Genomic DNA, 18,827 nt, shown 5'->3' on the forward strand with positions numbered 1-18,827 from the left:
TAACAGTTAACGTGCATAGGGACTAACCGTGCAAGATAAATAACAATGAGGGACCATCCGAGTTAAATTTTGGAAATAAGGACTAAATACGCTTTCTGACATTTGCACGAGGGACCAACGGTGTAATTTACCCAAGGATGAAATATCACATTTCACATTAAGTATAAGGAAGGAGAAAGGACCAAATATGTAATTTTTACTCATGTGAAAAGACCCACCCTATGGACCGTAGTGCAAAAACCGCCCTTCAATTTCACATCGAGTGTAGAAAAGAGGGAGAGGACTGCCCTTCTGTATAAAAAGCAGCTCTCTTCTCCGATTCGAGGGTTAACCCAAACACATCCACCAACAGAACCCTTTTCTCTATACTCTTTGGGCTTCTGGGGCCTCATTTCTCTTGCACATAAACCCTTTTACTCTCTTTCTTGATTTTCAATTTACTTTGATGTTTATGAATCCCTTGTTAATCTCTACACAACTAGGTCAATCTGTTCTGCCCTCTTGTTTTTCTGTATGATTTAATCGATTATCCTCGATTTGTTTGACTGTTTCATATCAAATTGATATTTTTTGTTTTTGTTTTTGCAGTATAAAGGAGTGTAGAGGAGTAAAGAAGAAGGGTTGTGAATCTTATGGCGGGTACCCTAAGATCGAGCTTGCCGTCGAGGTTACGGCAGCTTTTATCCGGTGAAGGACCTATCGGTCCGAATGTTAAACTTGACTCTGAGACTGTAAGATTTTTGCCTCCTTTTAGTAATTCTTCGCTTCCGTGAAGTGTTTATGCGTGGTTTTATTGGGGGTTTCTTGTTTTTGGTGTTGAATTTGGTTTATTGGTTGAAGTTAGGGCTGCGTTCTGTTGGTGTTGTTGTTTCGAAGTTCTTATGTCGATAAATAATTAATTGATGTGGAGGTAGGGTACTATGTGATTTAAATAACATGACTAGAAGGGTTCGCCTTGCTACATATAGTAATTGTATGCATTCAGGTACAGTTTCAAGTGTCACTGGATCTACATTGTATTTAGGGTTTGTAGTTTTTAGGCACACCAATTAAAAAAAACAACAATTTGAGTTTTGATACAAAAACTAATACTCTCCAAGAGTCCGAATGTAAATAGATGTGGACTTCCTTTCAAATGTTGTTGGAGTTATGCTTTTTCTTCCCTGGATGTTTTAAAATCCAAGTTTTAAGTACAAAAGTAACTGTGTTGTCGTTGATTCTTACTTATGATGCAATTAGAGTGGCGTTTAAGCATATTATCTGATATAGAACAACATCATTGAAATATTCTGTGGGGTTTCTTGTGGTGTATGAATGTGATTGATTAATAAATATCATATTAGGGCTAGTTTTTGGGGATGCTTTTCTTTATAGCAAAATTATGACTTGTTAACTTCTGTGCTCTTGTTGATTCCTAGTTTATCCACAATCAAATTAGTAATTATTGAAGCCATGATGAGTTCTAATAGCATGATCTAAGGATTACCTGTATGTAGTTATATGACCCTTGTTTGTGTACTTTTGGAAGATACGAATGGGATGTATGTGCCTGAAGTAGATTTCAAGATTTTATGCGCTTTTTCTACCCTTCTATCGCTTTATTGTAGTTTTGTATTCATTCATTCTTTTATCTGGTTTCCTTCCTAAAGGGGTGCATTTTTGTTGAACTTTTTAAAACCTACTTCTGTTTGTAAGTATATATGCATCCTGTAGCATAAGATTATACACCACAATTGACATAGGTGTTACCCTGATATATTTAGGGCAACATAAAGAAAGAGAGGAAATTCTTCATTTTGGTTACTTTCATACTCGGTTGGGGGATCATAATGGGGTATCTAATGAAAATAAGGCTATACTTATCAGTAGGATATTAGATTCTTGTGATGCTTGCAGAAGATTATTTATTCGCTTATATTTTGTATTTCTTGTCTTTACTACGTTAACCATGCCATTTTTTTTGCAGCCCCCAAAAGTGAAGGCATTCATTGACAAGGTGATTCTGTGTCCATTGCAAGACATAGCAATCCCTCTTTCAGGTTTCCACTGGGAGTACAGCAAGGTGATAAGATCATATTCATACCCTTACTCCGTGCCACCTTTTGAGTTTATATACTGCCTTTAGTTTGCTTAACCATGTGATTGTTATCAGGGAAATTTTCATCATTGGAGGCCACTGTTTCTGCATTTTGATACATACTTCAAGACATACTTGTCTAGCAGGAAGGACCTTCTTTTAGCAGACCCTTTAGAAGATGATACCCCTTTCCCTAAACAATCTGTTCTTCAGATTCTGCGTGTCATGCAAATAATTCTAGAGAATTGTCACAACAAAAGTTCCTTTGATGGTTTAGAGGTATAGTGATATCCATATATTGTTGCTCTTTATCAGTTACATTGTGTGATATATATATATATATATATATGTTTGTCTCTAAGGGTTGGTTTGTTTGTTCAGCATTTCAAGCTGTTGCTTGCATCAGCAGACCCCGAGGTTCTCATTGCAACCCTGGAGACTCTTTCTGCATTGGTGAAAATAAATCCCTCAAAGCTTCATGCAAGTGGGAAGCTGGTAGGATGTGGTTCAATAAACAGTTGTCTTTTATCATTAGCGCAAGGATGGGGAAGCAAGGAAGAGGGTCTGGGCTTATACTCATGTGTTATGTTAAATGAAAGAACCCAAGATGAAGGTCTAACCCTGTTTCCATCTGATTTACAAACCGAAAACGACAATTCTCAAAACCGTGTGGGGTCCACTCTCTATTTTGAGCTGCATGGTGGTGATGCTACATCTACCAGCACAAGTGTTATTAACATCCCTGATCTTCACTTGCGTAAGGAGGATGATTTGTCTTTGATGAAGCTGATGATCGAGCAGTATAGTGTGCTCCCTGAGCACAGGTTCTCATTGCTGACTAGGGTTAGATATGCTCACGCCTTTCGTTCTCCAAGAATCTGCAGGCTATACAGCAAGATATGCCTTCTTGCTTTTATAGTTCTTGTTCAGTCAAGTGATTCGCATGATGAGCTTGTGTCCTTTTTTGCTAATGAGCCGGAGTATACAAATGAGTTGATCAGACTAGTGAAATCTGAAGACACGATACCTGGAACAATTCGTACGCTTGCAATGCATGCTCTAGGATCCCAGCTGGCTGCATATTCATCTTCTCATGAAAGGGCACGCATTCTGAGTGGCTCAAGCATCAGTTTTGCTGGTGGAAACCGCATGATTCTTCTTAACGTGCTGCAAAGGGCGATTTCGTCTTTGAGCAACTCTAGTGATCCCTCGTCCATCGCATTCGTTGAGGCACTTCTTCAGTTCTATTTGCTTCATGTGATATCCACATCAAGTTCCGGGAGTGTTATACGGGGATCAGGAATGGTTCCGACTTTTTTACCTCTGTTAGAGGACTCGGATCCTTCACACATGCATCTCGTCTGTTTAGCTGTGAAGACACTGCAAAAGCTCATGGATTACAGCAATTCGGCTGTGACTCTGTTTAAAGATTTGGGAGGGGTAGAGCTTCTAACCAACAGATTGCAGATAGAAGTAGGTAGGGTGATTGGTTCAGAAATAGGAGATGACAATAGTTCAATGAGCATCGGGGAGTCCTCGAGCAGTAATGTTGACTGGCTGTATTCTCAGAAGCGGCTCATCAGGGTTTTATTGAAAGCACTTGGTTCTGCTACTTACGCCCCAGCAAATTCTACAAGACCTCAAGGGGGTCATGATGTTTCATTGCCTGCCACTCTTTCCATGATCTTTGGAAATGTGGATAAGTTTGGAGGTGATATATATTCTGCAGCTGTCACTGTCATGAGTGAAATGATCCATAAAGACCCAACTTGTTATGCTTCATTGGATGAATTAGGTCTTCCAGACGCGTTTCTAGAGTCGGTGAAAGCTGGAGTTGTACCTTCTTCAAAAGCCCTTACTTGTGTTCCCAATGGTATCGGGGCTATCTGTCTCAACACCAAAGGCCTAGAGTCTGTTAGAGAGACTTCAGCATTGACGTTTCTGGTTGATATTTTCACCGATAAGAAATATGTACTTGCAATGAATGATGGAATTGTGCCTTTGGCGAATGCTGTTGAGGAGCTTTTGCGTCATGTTGCTTCACTCAGAGGTACCGGTGTAGACATGATCATTCAGATTGTTAATAAAATTGCTTCCATAGAGGATGGTAAGGCCAGAGCAAAATTGGGGAAACTTAACAATGAGAGTAATTCTATGGATATGGACATGGAAGATAAAGAAAATGTAGGTCCGGTTCTTGTTGCTGCCACAGATTCGGTTTCTGAAGGAGTTGGTGATGAGCAGTTTATCCAGTTGTGCATCTTTCATGTCATGGTCTTGGTTCATAGAACAATGGAGAATGCTGAAACGTGCAGGCTGTTTGTTGAAAAAGAGGGGATCGAAGCTTTGTTGAAGCTTTTATTAAGACCAAGTATAACACAGTCATCAGAAGGGATGTCGATTGCTTTGCATAGCACCATGGTTTTCAAGAGCTTTACGCAACATCACTCTGCTCCATTAGCACGTGCCTTTTGTTCTGCTCTTCGTGATTATCTCAAGACAACTTTGACAGGATTCGGTGTTCTTTCAGGATCCTTTCTGCTTGACCCCAAAGCCACTCCAGATGCTGGAGTTTTCCCTTCGCTTTTTCTTGTTGAATTCCTTCTGTTTCTTGCTGCTTCAAAAGACAACCGATGGGTCACGGCATTGCTTCAAGAATTTGGAAACGAAAGCAAGGATGTTTTAGAAGATATCGGGCGTACTCATCGTGAGATTTTATGGCAGATTGCACTGCTTGAAGATGCCAAATTTGAAACCGATGATGACAGTGACAGATCAAGATCCTCAGAACCTAATGCATCAGAATCCGAGGAGCAAAGATTCAACTCCTTCAGGCAGTTTCTTGATCCTTTATTGAGAAGAAGGATGTCCGGATGGAGTTTTGAATCCCAGTTTTTTGATTTAATCACTCTGTATCGCGATCTTACACATGCGTCTGGTGTTCCACAACGACAGAGTACGACAGATGGTCCTTCAGCCCTACATCTTGGAGGGGTCCACCAATCACAATCACAATCACAGGCGTCTGCGTCTTCTTCAGATGTTGCTAGTGCCGGTGTTGGCTCAAGGGAAGTTGACAAGCATAGATCGTATTATTCTTCTTGTTGTGATATGATGAGGTCGCTCTCTCTGCACATTACACATCTGTTCCAAGAGCTTGGGAAAGCAATGTTGCTTCCTTCTAGAAGACGAGATGACATGGTGACAGTTTCGCCTGCTTCAAGATCAGTGGCTTCTACATTTGCTTCCATCACATTGGATCACATGAACTTTGAAGGTCACATGAAGCCTTCTGGATCGGTATCATCCTGGTCACCAAAGTGTCGTTACCTGGGCAAGGTCATAGACTTCATCGATGGGATTCTCCTGGAAAAGCCCGACACCTGCAACCCTGTTCTATTGAATTGTTTATATGGTCGTGGTGTGCTTCAGTCGGTTCTCACCACATTTGAAGCTACCAGTGAGTTGCTATTCACAGTCAACAGGACGCCTGCATCTCCAATGGATACCGATGAAGGAACTCCAAAGCATGAATCAGAAGAAACAGTTCGTTCGTGGATAGATGGTCCTTTAGCCAGTTATGGTAAACTTATGGATCATCTAGTGACATCATCTTTTATTCTGTCGCCATTCACCAAACATTTTCTTACACAACCCCTTGTAACTGGCGATATTGCATTTCCACGTGATGCGGAAGTTTTCGTGAAGGTTCTTCAATCCATGATTCTGAAAGCTGTTCTTCCTGTATGGACACATCAACAATTCACTGACTGTAGTGACGATTTCATTGCTACCTTGATATCTATTATCCGTCATGTGTTTTCTGGGGTTGAAGTGAGAAGTGTAAGCAGTACAGGATCGCGTCCCTCTGGTCCTCCCCCAAATGAAACAACTATATCCACAATTGTAGAAATGGGATTTTCCAGAGCTCGAGCAGAGGAGGCTCTGAGACAGGTGGGGTCAAACAGTGTGGAGTTGGCAATGGAGTGGCTGTTCTCACATCCAGAAGAAGTTCAAGAAGATGATGAACTTGCTCGTGCACTTGCTATGTCTCTTGGTAATTCTGGAACAGACACAAAAGAAGCTACTACAAATGAAAGTAGTCAACAGATTGAAGAGGAAACCGTGCAGCTACCCCCAGTTGATGACCTGCTGTCTACTTGCAAAAAGCTTCTAGAAATGAAAGATTCTCTTGCCTTTCCGGTTCGGGATCTTCTTGCAATGATATGCTCTCAAGATGAAGGTCGATACAGGTCAAATGTTATATCGTTTATTCTAGAACAGGTGAAGCTTTGCAGTGCCAATGCTGATGGTGGAAAGAACAACATGCTATCCTCCCTCTTTCATGTCCTTGCTTTGATTCTGAACGAGGATAAGGATGCAAGAGAAGTTGCTTCCAAGAGTGGTCTGGTTAAGGTTGCAGCAGATCTTTTGTCGGAGTGGAACTCCCGTTCACACGAGAATGAGAAACTGATTGTTCCTAAATGGGTGACAGCCGCTTTTCTTGCTATCGACAGGCTGGCGCAGGTTGATCAAAAGTTGAATGCTGATATTTCAGAGTTGTTGAAGAAAGAGGATGTGGGCAACCAGAATTCTGTTGTTGTGATAGATGAGGACAAGCAAAATAAGTCCATGGGATTATCCTCAAAGCATATTGATGTGGATGAACAGAAGAGGTTTGTTGAGATATCATGTGGGTATTTAACGAAGCAGCTTCCTGCTGAAACGATCCATGCTGTTCTGCAGCTATGCGCTACACTTACAAGAACTCACTCTGTTGCTGTTAGCTTTTTAGATGCTGGAGGTTTGCCTTTGCTGTTATCTTTGCCTACAAGCAGTCTATTTGTTGGGTTTGATAATGTTGCTGCTACTATTATTCGCCATATTCTTGAAGATCCACAGACTCTCCAACAGGCCATGGAAAGTGAAATCCGCCATAGTATTCTGACAGCTGCCAACCGACAGTCTAACGGAAGGCTCACACCCCGTAATTTTTTGTTAAATTTGACGTCTGTCATCTCAAGGGATCCTGTGGTTTTTATGCGGGCTGCACGATCTGTGTGCCAAATTGAAATGGTTGGTGAGCGTCCATATGTTGTCTTGCTAAAAGACCGCGAGAAGGATAAGGTTAAAGAAAAAGAGAAGGAGAAAGACAAAGAGAGAGGAGAGGAAAAAGATAAGCCACTGACTCCTCAAATTGATGCAAAGTTGACATTGGGTAATGCCAAACTACCTGAGGGAAATGCTAAGAATGCAAAAGTTCATCGTAAGCTTCCTCAAAGTTTTGTTACAGTAATTGAGCTGCTTTTGGAATCAGTTATTACTTTTGTACCTCCTCCAGAAGACAAGGCAGCGGCAGGTGGAGAGGGTTCTTCAGTGGCTGATATGGAAATTGATGTTGCTTTAAGTAAGAGTAAGGGAAAAGCTATTGCCTCAGCAACCGAAGAGAATGGAGATAATGGCCAGGAATCATCTGCATCTTTGGCTAAGGTTGTATTCATTTTGAAGCTCTTGAAGGAAATTCTGTTGATGTATGGTCCATCTGTTCATGTTCTGTTACGAAAAGATGCCGAAGTTAGCAGCAGTCATGGTCATGGTGGGGGCATATTTCACCACATTCTTTGTAAGTTTCTTCCTCACCTGAGAAGTTCCAAAAAGGAAAAGAAGTCGGATGCAGACTGGAGGCACAAACTAGCAGGTAGAGCCAGCCAGTTGTTGGTGGCTGCTTGCGTGCGTTCTACAGAAGCAAGGAAGAGAATATTCATAGAGATCAATAACGCCTTCAGTGATTTTGTTGATAGTTCTAAAGTTCACAGGCCTCCTGGAAATGATATCCAGGCTTTTGTTGATCTGCTTGGTGATGTACTGGCTGCCCGCTCGCCTACCGGTTCTTCAATTTCAGGAGAAGCTTCTGTTACATTTATAGATGTTGGTCTTGTGAGATTGCTTACACGAACTCTTCAAATGTTGGATCTGGATCATGCTGATTCCATAAAGATTGTACCAGGGCTTGTAAAGGTTCTGGAGTTGGTCACTAAAGAACATGTTCATGCTGCTGAGGCTAATACCACAAAGGGTGAGAATTCAACAAAAGCTCCTGATCATGGCCAACCTGGGGGAACGGATCATACTGGTGATATAGATACATCTCAGTCCACAGAAACTGCAGCTTTACCTAATTCAAGCTCTGCACCTACTGAAGTTGCTGAGGGTTTTAGCACTGTTCAAACCTACGGCGGATCTGAGGCTGTTACTGATGACATGGAACATGATCAGGATATTGATGGAGGCTTCGCCCCTCCAAGCGAAGATGATTACATGCATGAAAATTCTGAGGATGCAAGGGGACTTGAAAATGGACTTGGTTCTGTTGGGATACGATTTGAAATCCAACCTGATATTCGTGAGAGGCTTGATGAAGATGACGAGGATATGTCGGGTGATGAAGGAGACGAGGTTGATGAGGATGAAGACGGGGACGATGACGATGACGGACACAATGATCTGGAAGAAGATGAAGTCCATCACTTGCCGCATCCAGACACCGATCAAGATGACCATGAAATTGAAGATGAGTTTGACGAGGACATGATTGAGGAAGAAGATGAAGACGACGAAGATGATGATGGTGGAGTTATACTAAGATTGGGTGAGGGAATGAATGGGATAAATGTATTGGACCATATTGAGGTATTTGGTAGAGACCATAGTTTTTCCAACGATACCCTCCATGTGATGCCTGTTGAAGTATTTGGTTCCAGACGCCAAGGCCGTACCACATCCATCTATAATCTTTTGGGGAGATCAGGTGATAGCTCTGTTGCGTCTCAGCACCCACTTCTAATGGAGCCTTCTTCATCACGTGCAGTCTCTTCCAGACAAGCAGGTAACTTTCTTTCATTCTCTCAATCCCTTCTCTTGTGTACTAAGTTGGTTTTTGGTTTTTGTGTTTGTAGATAATGGTCGTGATGGGCACATTGAAAGAAATTTAGAGTCATCCTCGTCGCGGTTAGATTCGATTTTCAGGTCTTTGAGGAACGGTCGCCATGGACAGCACGGACACCGCCTTAGCATGTGGAATGATGACCAGCAAAGTGGTGGATCTAATGCATCCAGCATCCCTGTAGGCCTTGAAGATTTGTTGGTTTCTCATTTGAGGCGTCCAACTCCTCCTGAGAAGGCCTCAGCCTCTGATCAAGAAAAAGTGGAGGAGGGTCAGCAGACGAAAAACGAATCCCAAGAATCAGCTGGGATGGTGCCTGAAACTGAAACTGCTGGTGAAAGCAGCAGTAATGATGATCAAGTTCCTCCTTTGAATGGCTCTGGAAGCACGCCTGCAGTAGATGATGAATCTCAAGAAGGGGGCACAGATGCAACTTTGGGTCAGCCTCATGATATGCAGTTTGAGAGCAACGATAGTGGTGTGCGGGATGTTGAGGCTGTGAGCCAAGAAAGTAGTGGAAGTGGAGCTACATTAGGAGAAAGCCTTCGGAGTTTGGATGTTGAAATTGGAAGTGCTGATGGCCATGACGATGGTCCCACAAGGAGAACAAATGTATCAATAAACGCGAGAGATGCATCCCTTCATAGTGTAACAGAAGTTAGTCAAGAAACAGACCAAAGTGATCCTGCCGAGGATGCACCACGTGATCGTGATGGTGCTGCTGGTTCTGCACCAATCGACCCTGCGTTTCTGGATGCACTTCCCGAAGAGTTACGTGCTGAGGTTCTTTCAGGCCCACAGGGGCCGGGACCGGTGGCAGCACAGCCACCTGCAACCAGCGAACCACAAAATGATGGAGACATAGACCCTGAGTTCCTTGCAGCACTTCCTCCAGACATCCGGGCAGAAGTTTTGGCTCAGCAACAAGCACAAGGGGCTCACCGAGCCCAAGAATTGGAAGGTCAACCCGTGGAGATGGATACTGTATCCATAATAGCCACATTCCCTTCAGAACTAAGGGAAGAGGTATGTTTTCTCTTCCTGTAATTTTTAAGTTTCTTTTTTTTTTCATGTATTTAATCTTTTGTTTTTGTTCATATGTTCAGGTTCTTTTAACATCATCTGATGCGGTTCTTGCTAATCTGACACCTGCTCTTGTTGCGGAGGCAAATATGTTGCGAGAGAGGTTTGCACGTCGTTACAATCGGACACTTTTTGGTATGTTCCCAAGAAGTAGGAGGGGTGAGTCTTCTAGAAGAGGGGAAGGAGCTGGATCCAGCATGGATAGAAGTGGTGGGATCATTACCCGTAGGTCAAGTGGAAGTAAGCCTGTTGAAACTGATGGAGCTCCTCTAGTTGACCAAGAAGATCTTAAAGCAATGATTCGGTTGCTTCGTGTAGTTCAGGTGACAGTTTGTTACTTACACCCGTATTCATACATGCTAAACATTCTCTCTAAAGCTTTTGTTTGTTTTTGCCACAGCCACTATATAAACCTCAGCTCCAGAGACTGCTCTTGAATTTGTGTGCTCATGGTGACACCCGTTCTTCTGTGGTAAAGATATTGATGGACCTATTGTTGCTTGATATAAGAAAGCCTGGAAATAACTTGAATGCTTCTGAGCCATCATATAGACTTTATGCATGCCAAAGTCATGTGATGTATTCTCGTCCTCAGTGCTTTGATGGTAAGGAGATCTTATCATTCATATTTGTATTTTTTGAAGCTAAAATCAATCCACCTACCTTTTGTTCTAGGGGTCCCTCCATTGGTGTCACGCCGTGTTCTAGAAACTTTGACGTATCTGGCCAGGAATCATACATTTGTTGCAAAACTTTTGCTTCAGTTCAGATTCCCTCCTGATAAGTCTCATGGAAAAGCCATCATGGTTGTTGAAGATAATGAAACAGAAAAGCTGCAGGGAGATTTCTTGGCTATAACAATGCTGTTGAGCCTCTTGAATCAACCGCTTTATTTGAGAAGTATTGCACATCTTGAGCAGGTAGAGTTTGCACATTTGTTTCTTTTGGTAAAATCTTCGATACATTTTTTTTTTTAAAAACTAAAAGCTGTTTGTGTTTCAGCTTCTGAACTTGTTAGATGTGATCATCGACAATGCGGAAAGCAAGCAAGCGCCTGCTCCCGTATCTGTTCCTGAAGAATCAGCTGCTCAGATGTCCACATTAAATGCTGATGATGCTGGTGGCTCAGGCTCAAATACCAAATCACCCAAAGCTGATGATGCCTCTAAGCCCTCATCTTCTGGTGCTAATACAGAATATGACTCCCACACTGTGCTGCTAAGTTTGCCACAAGCAGAGCTACGGCTTCTATGCTCGTTGCTTGCACGTGAATGGTATGTGATCATTTCTTCACTTTGCTCATAATATATATACGGGAACTTGTTGTATTAAACTATAAAGTTTGTTGTTTTAGTTTGTCGGATAATGCATATGCTCTTGTGGCGGAAGTACTGAAGAAGCTGGTGACAATCGCACCACATCACTGTCATTTATTCATAACAGAGCTAGCTGGAGCTATGAAGAATCTTACAACATCTGCTATGGATGAATTACGCCGATTCGGTGAAATTGAGAAAGCACTTATTACAACTACAGCTTCAGATGGAGCAGCAATTTTAAGGGTGATACAGGCATTAAGCTCACTTGTTACTTCACTTAATAATCAAGAGAAGGACGAGACAGTTGCTGAAACGGATCAAGCTGCCGCCCTTTCTCTTGTTGGGGACATAAATGCAGCTTTAGAGCCTCTGTGGACAGAGTTGAGCACATGCATAAGCAAAATAGAAAGCTATTCAGATGCGTCTTCACCTTCACCGGATATGTCCGAGTCATTGACATCAAGACCTTCGGGTGCAATGCCTCCACTTCCAGCTGGCACTCAGAATATCTTGCCATATATCGAGTCTTTCTTTGTTATGTGTGAGAAGTTGCACCCTGGGAGTCCACAGGATTTTGGTATTATGGATGAGGCGACGACTTCAAAAGTTGATGAAAAGCATGTGGTGTTTGTGAAGTTCTCAGAGAAGCATAGGAAGCTTCTGAATGCATTCATCCGCCAAAACCCTGGCCTGCTTGAAAAATCCTTCTCCCTGATGCTCAAAGTCCCTCGTTTTATTGATTTTGACAACAAGCGGTCTCATTTTAGATCAAAAATCAAACATCAACATGATCACCATCACAGTCCTTTGAGAATCTCTGTCAGACGTGCATACATACTTGAAGATTCATATAATCAGCTGCGGATGAGATCCACACAAGATCTCAAGGGTAGGCTGACTGTTCACTTCCAAGGAGAAGAAGGGATTGATGCGGGTGGACTTACAAGGGAATGGTATCAGCTTCTATCAAGGGTTATTTTTGACAAGGGAGCTCTGCTGTTTACAACTGTTGGCAACGACTCAACATTCCAGCCAAACCCTAATTCCGTTTATCAGACAGAACATCTCTCATACTTCAAGTTTGTTGGAAGAGTGGTAAGTTGCTGCTTGTTTTTCGTTGTTGTTCTTTCTTTCTGTAGCTAGCTTATGGATTTCTGTTGTGGTGTTGTAGGTTGGGAAAGCACTGTTTGATGGTCAGTTGCTTGATGTTCATTTCACAAGATCGTTCTACAAGCACATCCTTGGTGTGAAAGTGACATACCATGATATTGAAGCCATTGATCCGGGTTACTTCAAGAACTTGAAGTGGATGCTTGAGGTACCGTCTATATATTTGACAATGTAACATTTGAGGAAAAAAGTAGATGTATTATTGAACAAGTTGTCTTGATTTTGTGCAGAATGATATCAGTGATATTCTGGATCTAACATTTAGTATCGATGCGGATGAAGAAAAGCTGATATTGTGCGAAAGAACAGAGGTAAAAGAAAAGTCAAGTTTTAGAATGTTAATGGATTTTATTTTATATGGTGATTGATTATGAACGAATGATATATGATTTAGGTGACGGATTATGAGCTGATCCCTGGTGGAAGAAATATTCGAGTGACGGAGGAAAACAAACATAAATACGTGGATTTGATTGCGGAGCATAGATTAACGACAGCCATACGTCCTCAAATCAATGCTTTCTTGGAAGGTTTTACCGAGTTGATTCCTCGCGACTTGATATCCATCTTTCATGATAAGGAGTTAGAACTCCTGATAAGTGGCCTTCCAGATATCGACTGTGAGTTGGACTTTTTCTAGATAACAATATATGCTTGTATTAAAAAAAACCATAAACATGCTTGTTTAATATGTTGTTTTTCAGTGGATGACATGAAGGCCAATACAGAGTATTCTGGGTATAGTGCTGCATCTCCAGTTATCCAGTGGTTTTGGGAGGTTGCTCAAGCTTTCAGCAAAGAAGACAAAGCTCGTCTCTTGCAATTTGTCACTGGTACCTCAAAGGTATATTCATATTTTGGCAACAACTTAAATAATAAATGGATTCAATGCCTAATCATTCTATATATATATTTGCCAGGTGCCTTTAGAAGGATTCAGTGCTTTGCAAGGCATCTCTGGATCTCAAAAGTTTCAGATTCACAAAGCATATGGAAGACCTGACCATTTGCCCTCAGCTCACACCTGGTAATAATTTTCATCACATGATCTTAAATCCCTTATTCAGCATAGTAGTTAATAATTTATATATATATACATATGTATGTATGTATGTTTGTTGGTGGATGCAGTTTCAATCAGTTGGATTTACCAGAATATCCTTCAAAGGAACATCTGGAGGAGAGGCTGCTGCTTGCAATTCATGAAGCCAATGAAGGATTTGGTTTTGGTTAAAAGAGATGAGAGATGTAGATAATTTTTTTTTTTTAATTTTATCATGTCCTTTTCAACACGGGATTCCAGCAGTGTTGATATACTTGCTTACTGTACAGTTTCGGTTTGTTAAAATTGTAACTTGTTCTTAATTAATTAATTTCCTTGGTTGGGTTGCTGCCAATTATATCATCTTATCTTTTAGATTACAAGCTGGTTGGAAGGATTTTTGCTAAAATTGTATATTGGACAACGGCTTTGGAAATTGCATATTAGTAGTGATTTCAGCTTTCATCGGAAATCTACTCTTTCTTGTTTATTATTCTGTATTCTACAGACTTGTCTAATTGCTTTGTAAGCTGGCTGGCTATTGATTGATCTTGAATGTTTGCTTATGTGTTCTATACAATACTTGTTTTTGTTTCGGTCCGGCAACTGGGTTATAAGTGGCTAACCGGGTGAGCAAGTTTCAAACATTTCTAAAATGGCTCATTTCGGACCTTTGACTACATGACTGTAATCTGTACTCACCAAATCATACATGATATTGTGTTTTATAACATGTTACAGATGCGTTTTCACAACACCAATGCATAACCAGCTTGTAAATCACAACTTCATGTATTTCTATCTAAAGAATAAAAAATATTATTGTCTTAAAATTATTCATGATTGAATTCATGAAAATAATCTTTAAGCGTGGGTTTACCCAATAATTTAAATCTCCATCCATTTTCTAAGTACTCATAAATATTATAGCAATCTTGTTGCAATGTTTAATATCCATAAACAATCCATAATTGATTCATGCCAGTTTTAAATCACTATTAACTTCTAAAAGCATGAATGGTTGTGTAGTTTTGAATAATCAAATTACTTAGAAAGTTAAACATGCAAAAATGAAACACAAGAATAAACAATTAAAGAAGGCAGTATGATACTCATAAATAATTCTTTATTATCCATTCACCAAAATCAATTAGATTTATTTTGTTACAAAGTTTCAACTTATCAACTAACTACTAAAACTAATATAATATCTCAAGTCAATGCTCCTAGCATGCTGGTTGTGTTTAACCCTGCTCAGAGCCTTCAACAAAGGATTTGCAGGATTGTCTTCCAATGCTCCTAGCATGCTGGTTGTGCATAACCTAGGAACGGAGATTAAAGTTCTGTTCCATAACACTATCAGGTGTCGATGTACGGTAGCTTTGTACATGATGACTAGAAATGGTGAGACCCGACCAGACAACTGTTAGCGGTATTTCTAGTCACCCCACAGAGTATGTGACAACACTTGATCATTCTAGACGGTTTTGTGAATTACGTTGCTAGCGTAGATGAATTGGAAAACCATATTCATCAAATATTCTGACGACCCATAAGCCTTTATGACTTACACTTGCAAAGGAAGCCCCTAGTTGTGTAGTCAATCTTTAAACAATTCATCAGACGAGATAATTACTTCCTAATAATCTTGAACTAAGATTTGTGAGGATCGGTAGGATTAGATATGTAGGAGTATAAGCCAATATGGATTTAGTATGGTAACAGTTGGTTTTGCGGGTCTGATAATTAAATAATATTATCATATCAATATCGTGGGATTGAAATCCCTATGTATCTCACCAGGTTTCCTCAACCTGACCCACTCAGTTTATATGCATCACAGTTATCAAGACTTAAGTTATTGGAACTTGATTAGGAACCTGAGTGATTAAGAGACAACCTGCAAAAATATTCAAGACCATCATGTCTTTACGTTGTAACTTATGTATCTGTATTGATTATGACATCCTTAGGGTTTTAATATTTTGGAAACTATGACATCCCCAAATTCACGGTCATTTTAAAAATTTTATTTATGCTTATTTGAAATTAAGAGTATTCATTTTAAAGAATAATATTGCGGAATTTGTTCCCAGAAAACATGATAAATATATTATCAAAGCATTTCCGAAGAAATGTATTTTTATTTATATTAAAACTTTGGGATGTCATCGTCAATACAGAAACATAAGCATGAACAGACCTTACATTCATTTACACTAGTGATTTACATCTCCTTTAATCTCTCAGTGTGATATAACTTCGTATCGACACCTGTGATACAAATAAATGAGTGGGTCGGGTTGGGAAACCTGGTGAGTACATAGGGTTTTCAACCCACAATAATAAAGTTATTATGCTTCATCATCAAACAATTAACCCAATTGCTCATCCCCATTATCTTCTTTATTCTTAAGGATCTACCTTAAGAATCATCTATTCTTCATTTATTCATTCCTAAGGAATAGGAACAAAGTCCATCGCTGCCAATGTTATCTATTAGGCACAACTGCCAGTGTTATCTTTTAGGCGTAGCTGCAAGGATTATGATGTTCTCTATTAGGCGCATCTGTCGATATTATCATTTAGGCGCAACTGCTAGGATTATGATGTTCTCTATTAGACACAATTATCGATATTATCCTTTAGGCGAAACTGCTAGGATGTTTAGAGTACATCATAGTTTAAAAACATCTACAGGTTGTGGCGCAGCTGCCAGTGTTCATCTATATCATCCTTTATCATTCATTTACCCATCTTCACCCAATATTTTTATAGGTATAAAATACATATATAGTTTACATCAAATAAAACAAGTATATTCGGTTCATCCAACATGGATATCAAGAACGCAGATAATATGCACACATAGCACATAATTTATATTAAATACTTCATATCTATGTGTAAGATGAAAGTAACTATGCACTCACTTGTTAAAGTAATGATTCCAAACTCGGGCAGCGCTTCGCTTCTAACGATTCTATTTTCCTACGACGAAACCTAATATCATTACTGCTAGATTTTAGTCTAATATTTATTGCGACTATTTATAAGCGATATTGTGTAACGCTCGCAAATCCGGGCTAGTCAATTTAGCGGCAATAGGGGTCGAAAACGACTTTTCGACAAAAGATTATTTATAATAAATAATCTTAACCAAGTTTTAGTATATGTCACGAGGTTTCCGTACATATAAAGAACGCCGAAATCCGAGTTATAACGAAGAAGTTATGGCCCGTCGAAGTTTTACGGCAAAACCGGCACGACACCGGAGAGCATAAATAATGAATTTATGATAGAGCGAGATTTAGCCTTAGCAATCTAAACGAAAGTCGTAGAATATGTTAAACTAAGAACATCGATAAAAAGAACGCCCAAATCTGACTTCGTATGAAGAAGTTATGATTTTTCGAAGTTTCGGACTAGCAGTGTACAACCCAAAATTCGAATATTAGATCGAGCGGTTTTTAGCCGACACGACCTGAACGAGAATCAAAGATCTCGTTAAGAGTAGCGTAACGAGAAAAAGATGGGCGAAAACGGATGTCGGATGAAGAAGTTATGAGGATTTAACGGACCAATCCTGTCCCGACCCGTTAATAATATAAAATTTAAAATCGAGCAAAAATTAGCCGACAGATTCTAAACAAAAGTTGTAGAGTACGTTCCCGCCTTCGCGTGGATATAAAGAACGTAAAAAACGGAGCTCGTATGCGAAAGTTATGATTTTTAGAAGTCGAGAATGCAATTTGCGAAGGCTGATAAAGAACTGATGACGTGGCGCATTGTGGGCCGTCCATCGCTGATCAGATCTCGCTTCGGATGAAGAACACGTCGCCCTCGCTTACGCCCCGCGTCCGAAGCCAGTACGCACCGCGTACCCTCGCCCTTATCTCTTCCGGAGTGCAAGCCAGCTGGTCCGAGGTGGCGCCCTTATCCGATGGTTACTCCCCGCGTAGGTCCGAGGTACGCCCAGCGTACCGAGGCCTCGCAGGGCTATAAAAAGGGGCCGAGATTTCTTCATTCTTCACACCATTTTTCACTTCTCTCTCTACATATTTTCTCTCTCTAAGTGCTATAAACCCCCCTAAGCCCTAGTTAAACCCCTAGCACCCTAGGGAAGCCCCGAGGCTCCCGGAGTCCCGAGAAAAAGGAGTTTTTCGGTTTCGAAACGCTGCTCCAATTAAGTTCCGGTTTTCGATAAAATTCGCTGTAAGTGTGCTACGCTTACGCAATTTTTAATATAACTTTCAAATAATTATAGGAATGTTATTAGGTCCTTAAAATAATTATTTGGGCTATTATTATGAGTTATATCGAGTATTATTAACGCTTAATAATACTCGGACTAATTAATTTGTCGCGGTTATCGTTAAACTAAACCCTAGTGGTATCGATACTAGGTTTTATCAAAGGAATATCGTTTTGAGAGTATCGAAGCGCTGTCCGAGTGCTGAGTCACCACCTACTCAGGTGAGTGCATAGTCCCTTTCATCTTACACATAGATATGAAGTATTTTAATATAAATTACGTGCTATGTGTGCATATTGTTTGAATACTTGTTGTCTATGCTGGATGAATGATTTATACATGTTTTAAATGATTTAAACTGTATATTTATTTTATATCTACAAATATGTTGGGATAAAACATGGGTAGATGAAATAGTTGGTGAGTGATGAAATAAAATAATGAGAGATAGGTGATGATAGATAGGTGATTATGAATCGGTGATGTAGGATACTACAACCTTGTCCGACAATTTGGAGATGTAGTCATCTACCAGAGTATAGATGGCGACCACGGACTATTATAGACAACCCCGTGGAAACACCAGCAGGCTAGCAACCTGTAGGTGATGAATTACGAGTTCAGGCGATGTTGTAACTACGTATTCATGCGATGATAGTCTAACCCTTATTATGAAGTACGAGTCCAGGCGATGTTGTGGCTACGTATTCATGCGATGATAGACTAACCATTATCATGATTTACAAGTCCAGGCGATGTTGTGGCTGCGTAATCATGCGATGATACCCTAACTCTTGCTAGACACATATTGAGGGAGTAATCCCCGGATTAGTATTGTCTATGCAATGTAGGCGATGATCCTTAGGTAAAGTTCGTAAGAACAATCATATAAGGAAATACGATGTAAGGAGATGAAAAGTAAATATGATATAAGAGAT

General features: G+C 40.4%; 1 protein-coding gene across 1 annotated transcript; it reads left to right on the top strand.

Annotated features, from left to right (window-relative positions):
* Nucleotides 1-270: 270 nt before the first annotated feature.
* LOC145056621 (E3 ubiquitin-protein ligase UPL2-like) lies at nucleotides 271-13,989 on the top strand. Its single transcript, XM_079004625.1, has 17 exons — nucleotides 271-482; nucleotides 589-731; nucleotides 1,967-2,062; nucleotides 2,153-2,356; nucleotides 2,459-8,963; nucleotides 9,034-10,046; nucleotides 10,127-10,426; nucleotides 10,504-10,708; nucleotides 10,779-11,023; nucleotides 11,106-11,377; nucleotides 11,458-12,517; nucleotides 12,594-12,740; nucleotides 12,823-12,903; nucleotides 12,987-13,212; nucleotides 13,297-13,436; nucleotides 13,513-13,619; nucleotides 13,724-13,989. The coding sequence occupies exons 2-17, from the start codon at nucleotides 633-635 to the stop codon at nucleotides 13,824-13,826; spliced, it is 10,803 nt and encodes a 3,600-aa protein (XP_078860751.1). The 5' UTR covers nucleotides 271-482; nucleotides 589-632; the 3' UTR covers nucleotides 13,827-13,989.
* The last annotated feature ends 4,838 nt before the right edge of the window (nucleotides 13,990-18,827 follow it).

This window comes from Lactuca serriola, chromosome 1 (genome assembly GCF_051521515.1).
Source record: "Lactuca serriola cultivar US96UC23 chromosome 1, Lser_US96UC23_V15, whole genome shotgun sequence".
Taxonomy (NCBI): Eukaryota; Viridiplantae; Streptophyta; class Magnoliopsida; order Asterales; family Asteraceae; genus Lactuca; species Lactuca serriola.

Coding starts and splice junctions, on each gene's coding strand:
- LOC145056621 (XM_079004625.1), top strand. CDS start 633: ATGGCGGGTACCCTAAGATCGAGCTTGCCGTCGAGGTTACGGCAGCTT. Junction 12,904..12,986: donor TATTGTGCGAAAGAACAGAG/GTAAAAGAAAAG, acceptor TATATGATTTAG/GTGACGGATTATGAGCTGAT. Junction 13,620..13,723: donor TTGCCCTCAGCTCACACCTG/GTAATAATTTTC, acceptor TGGTGGATGCAG/TTTCAATCAGTTGGATTTAC.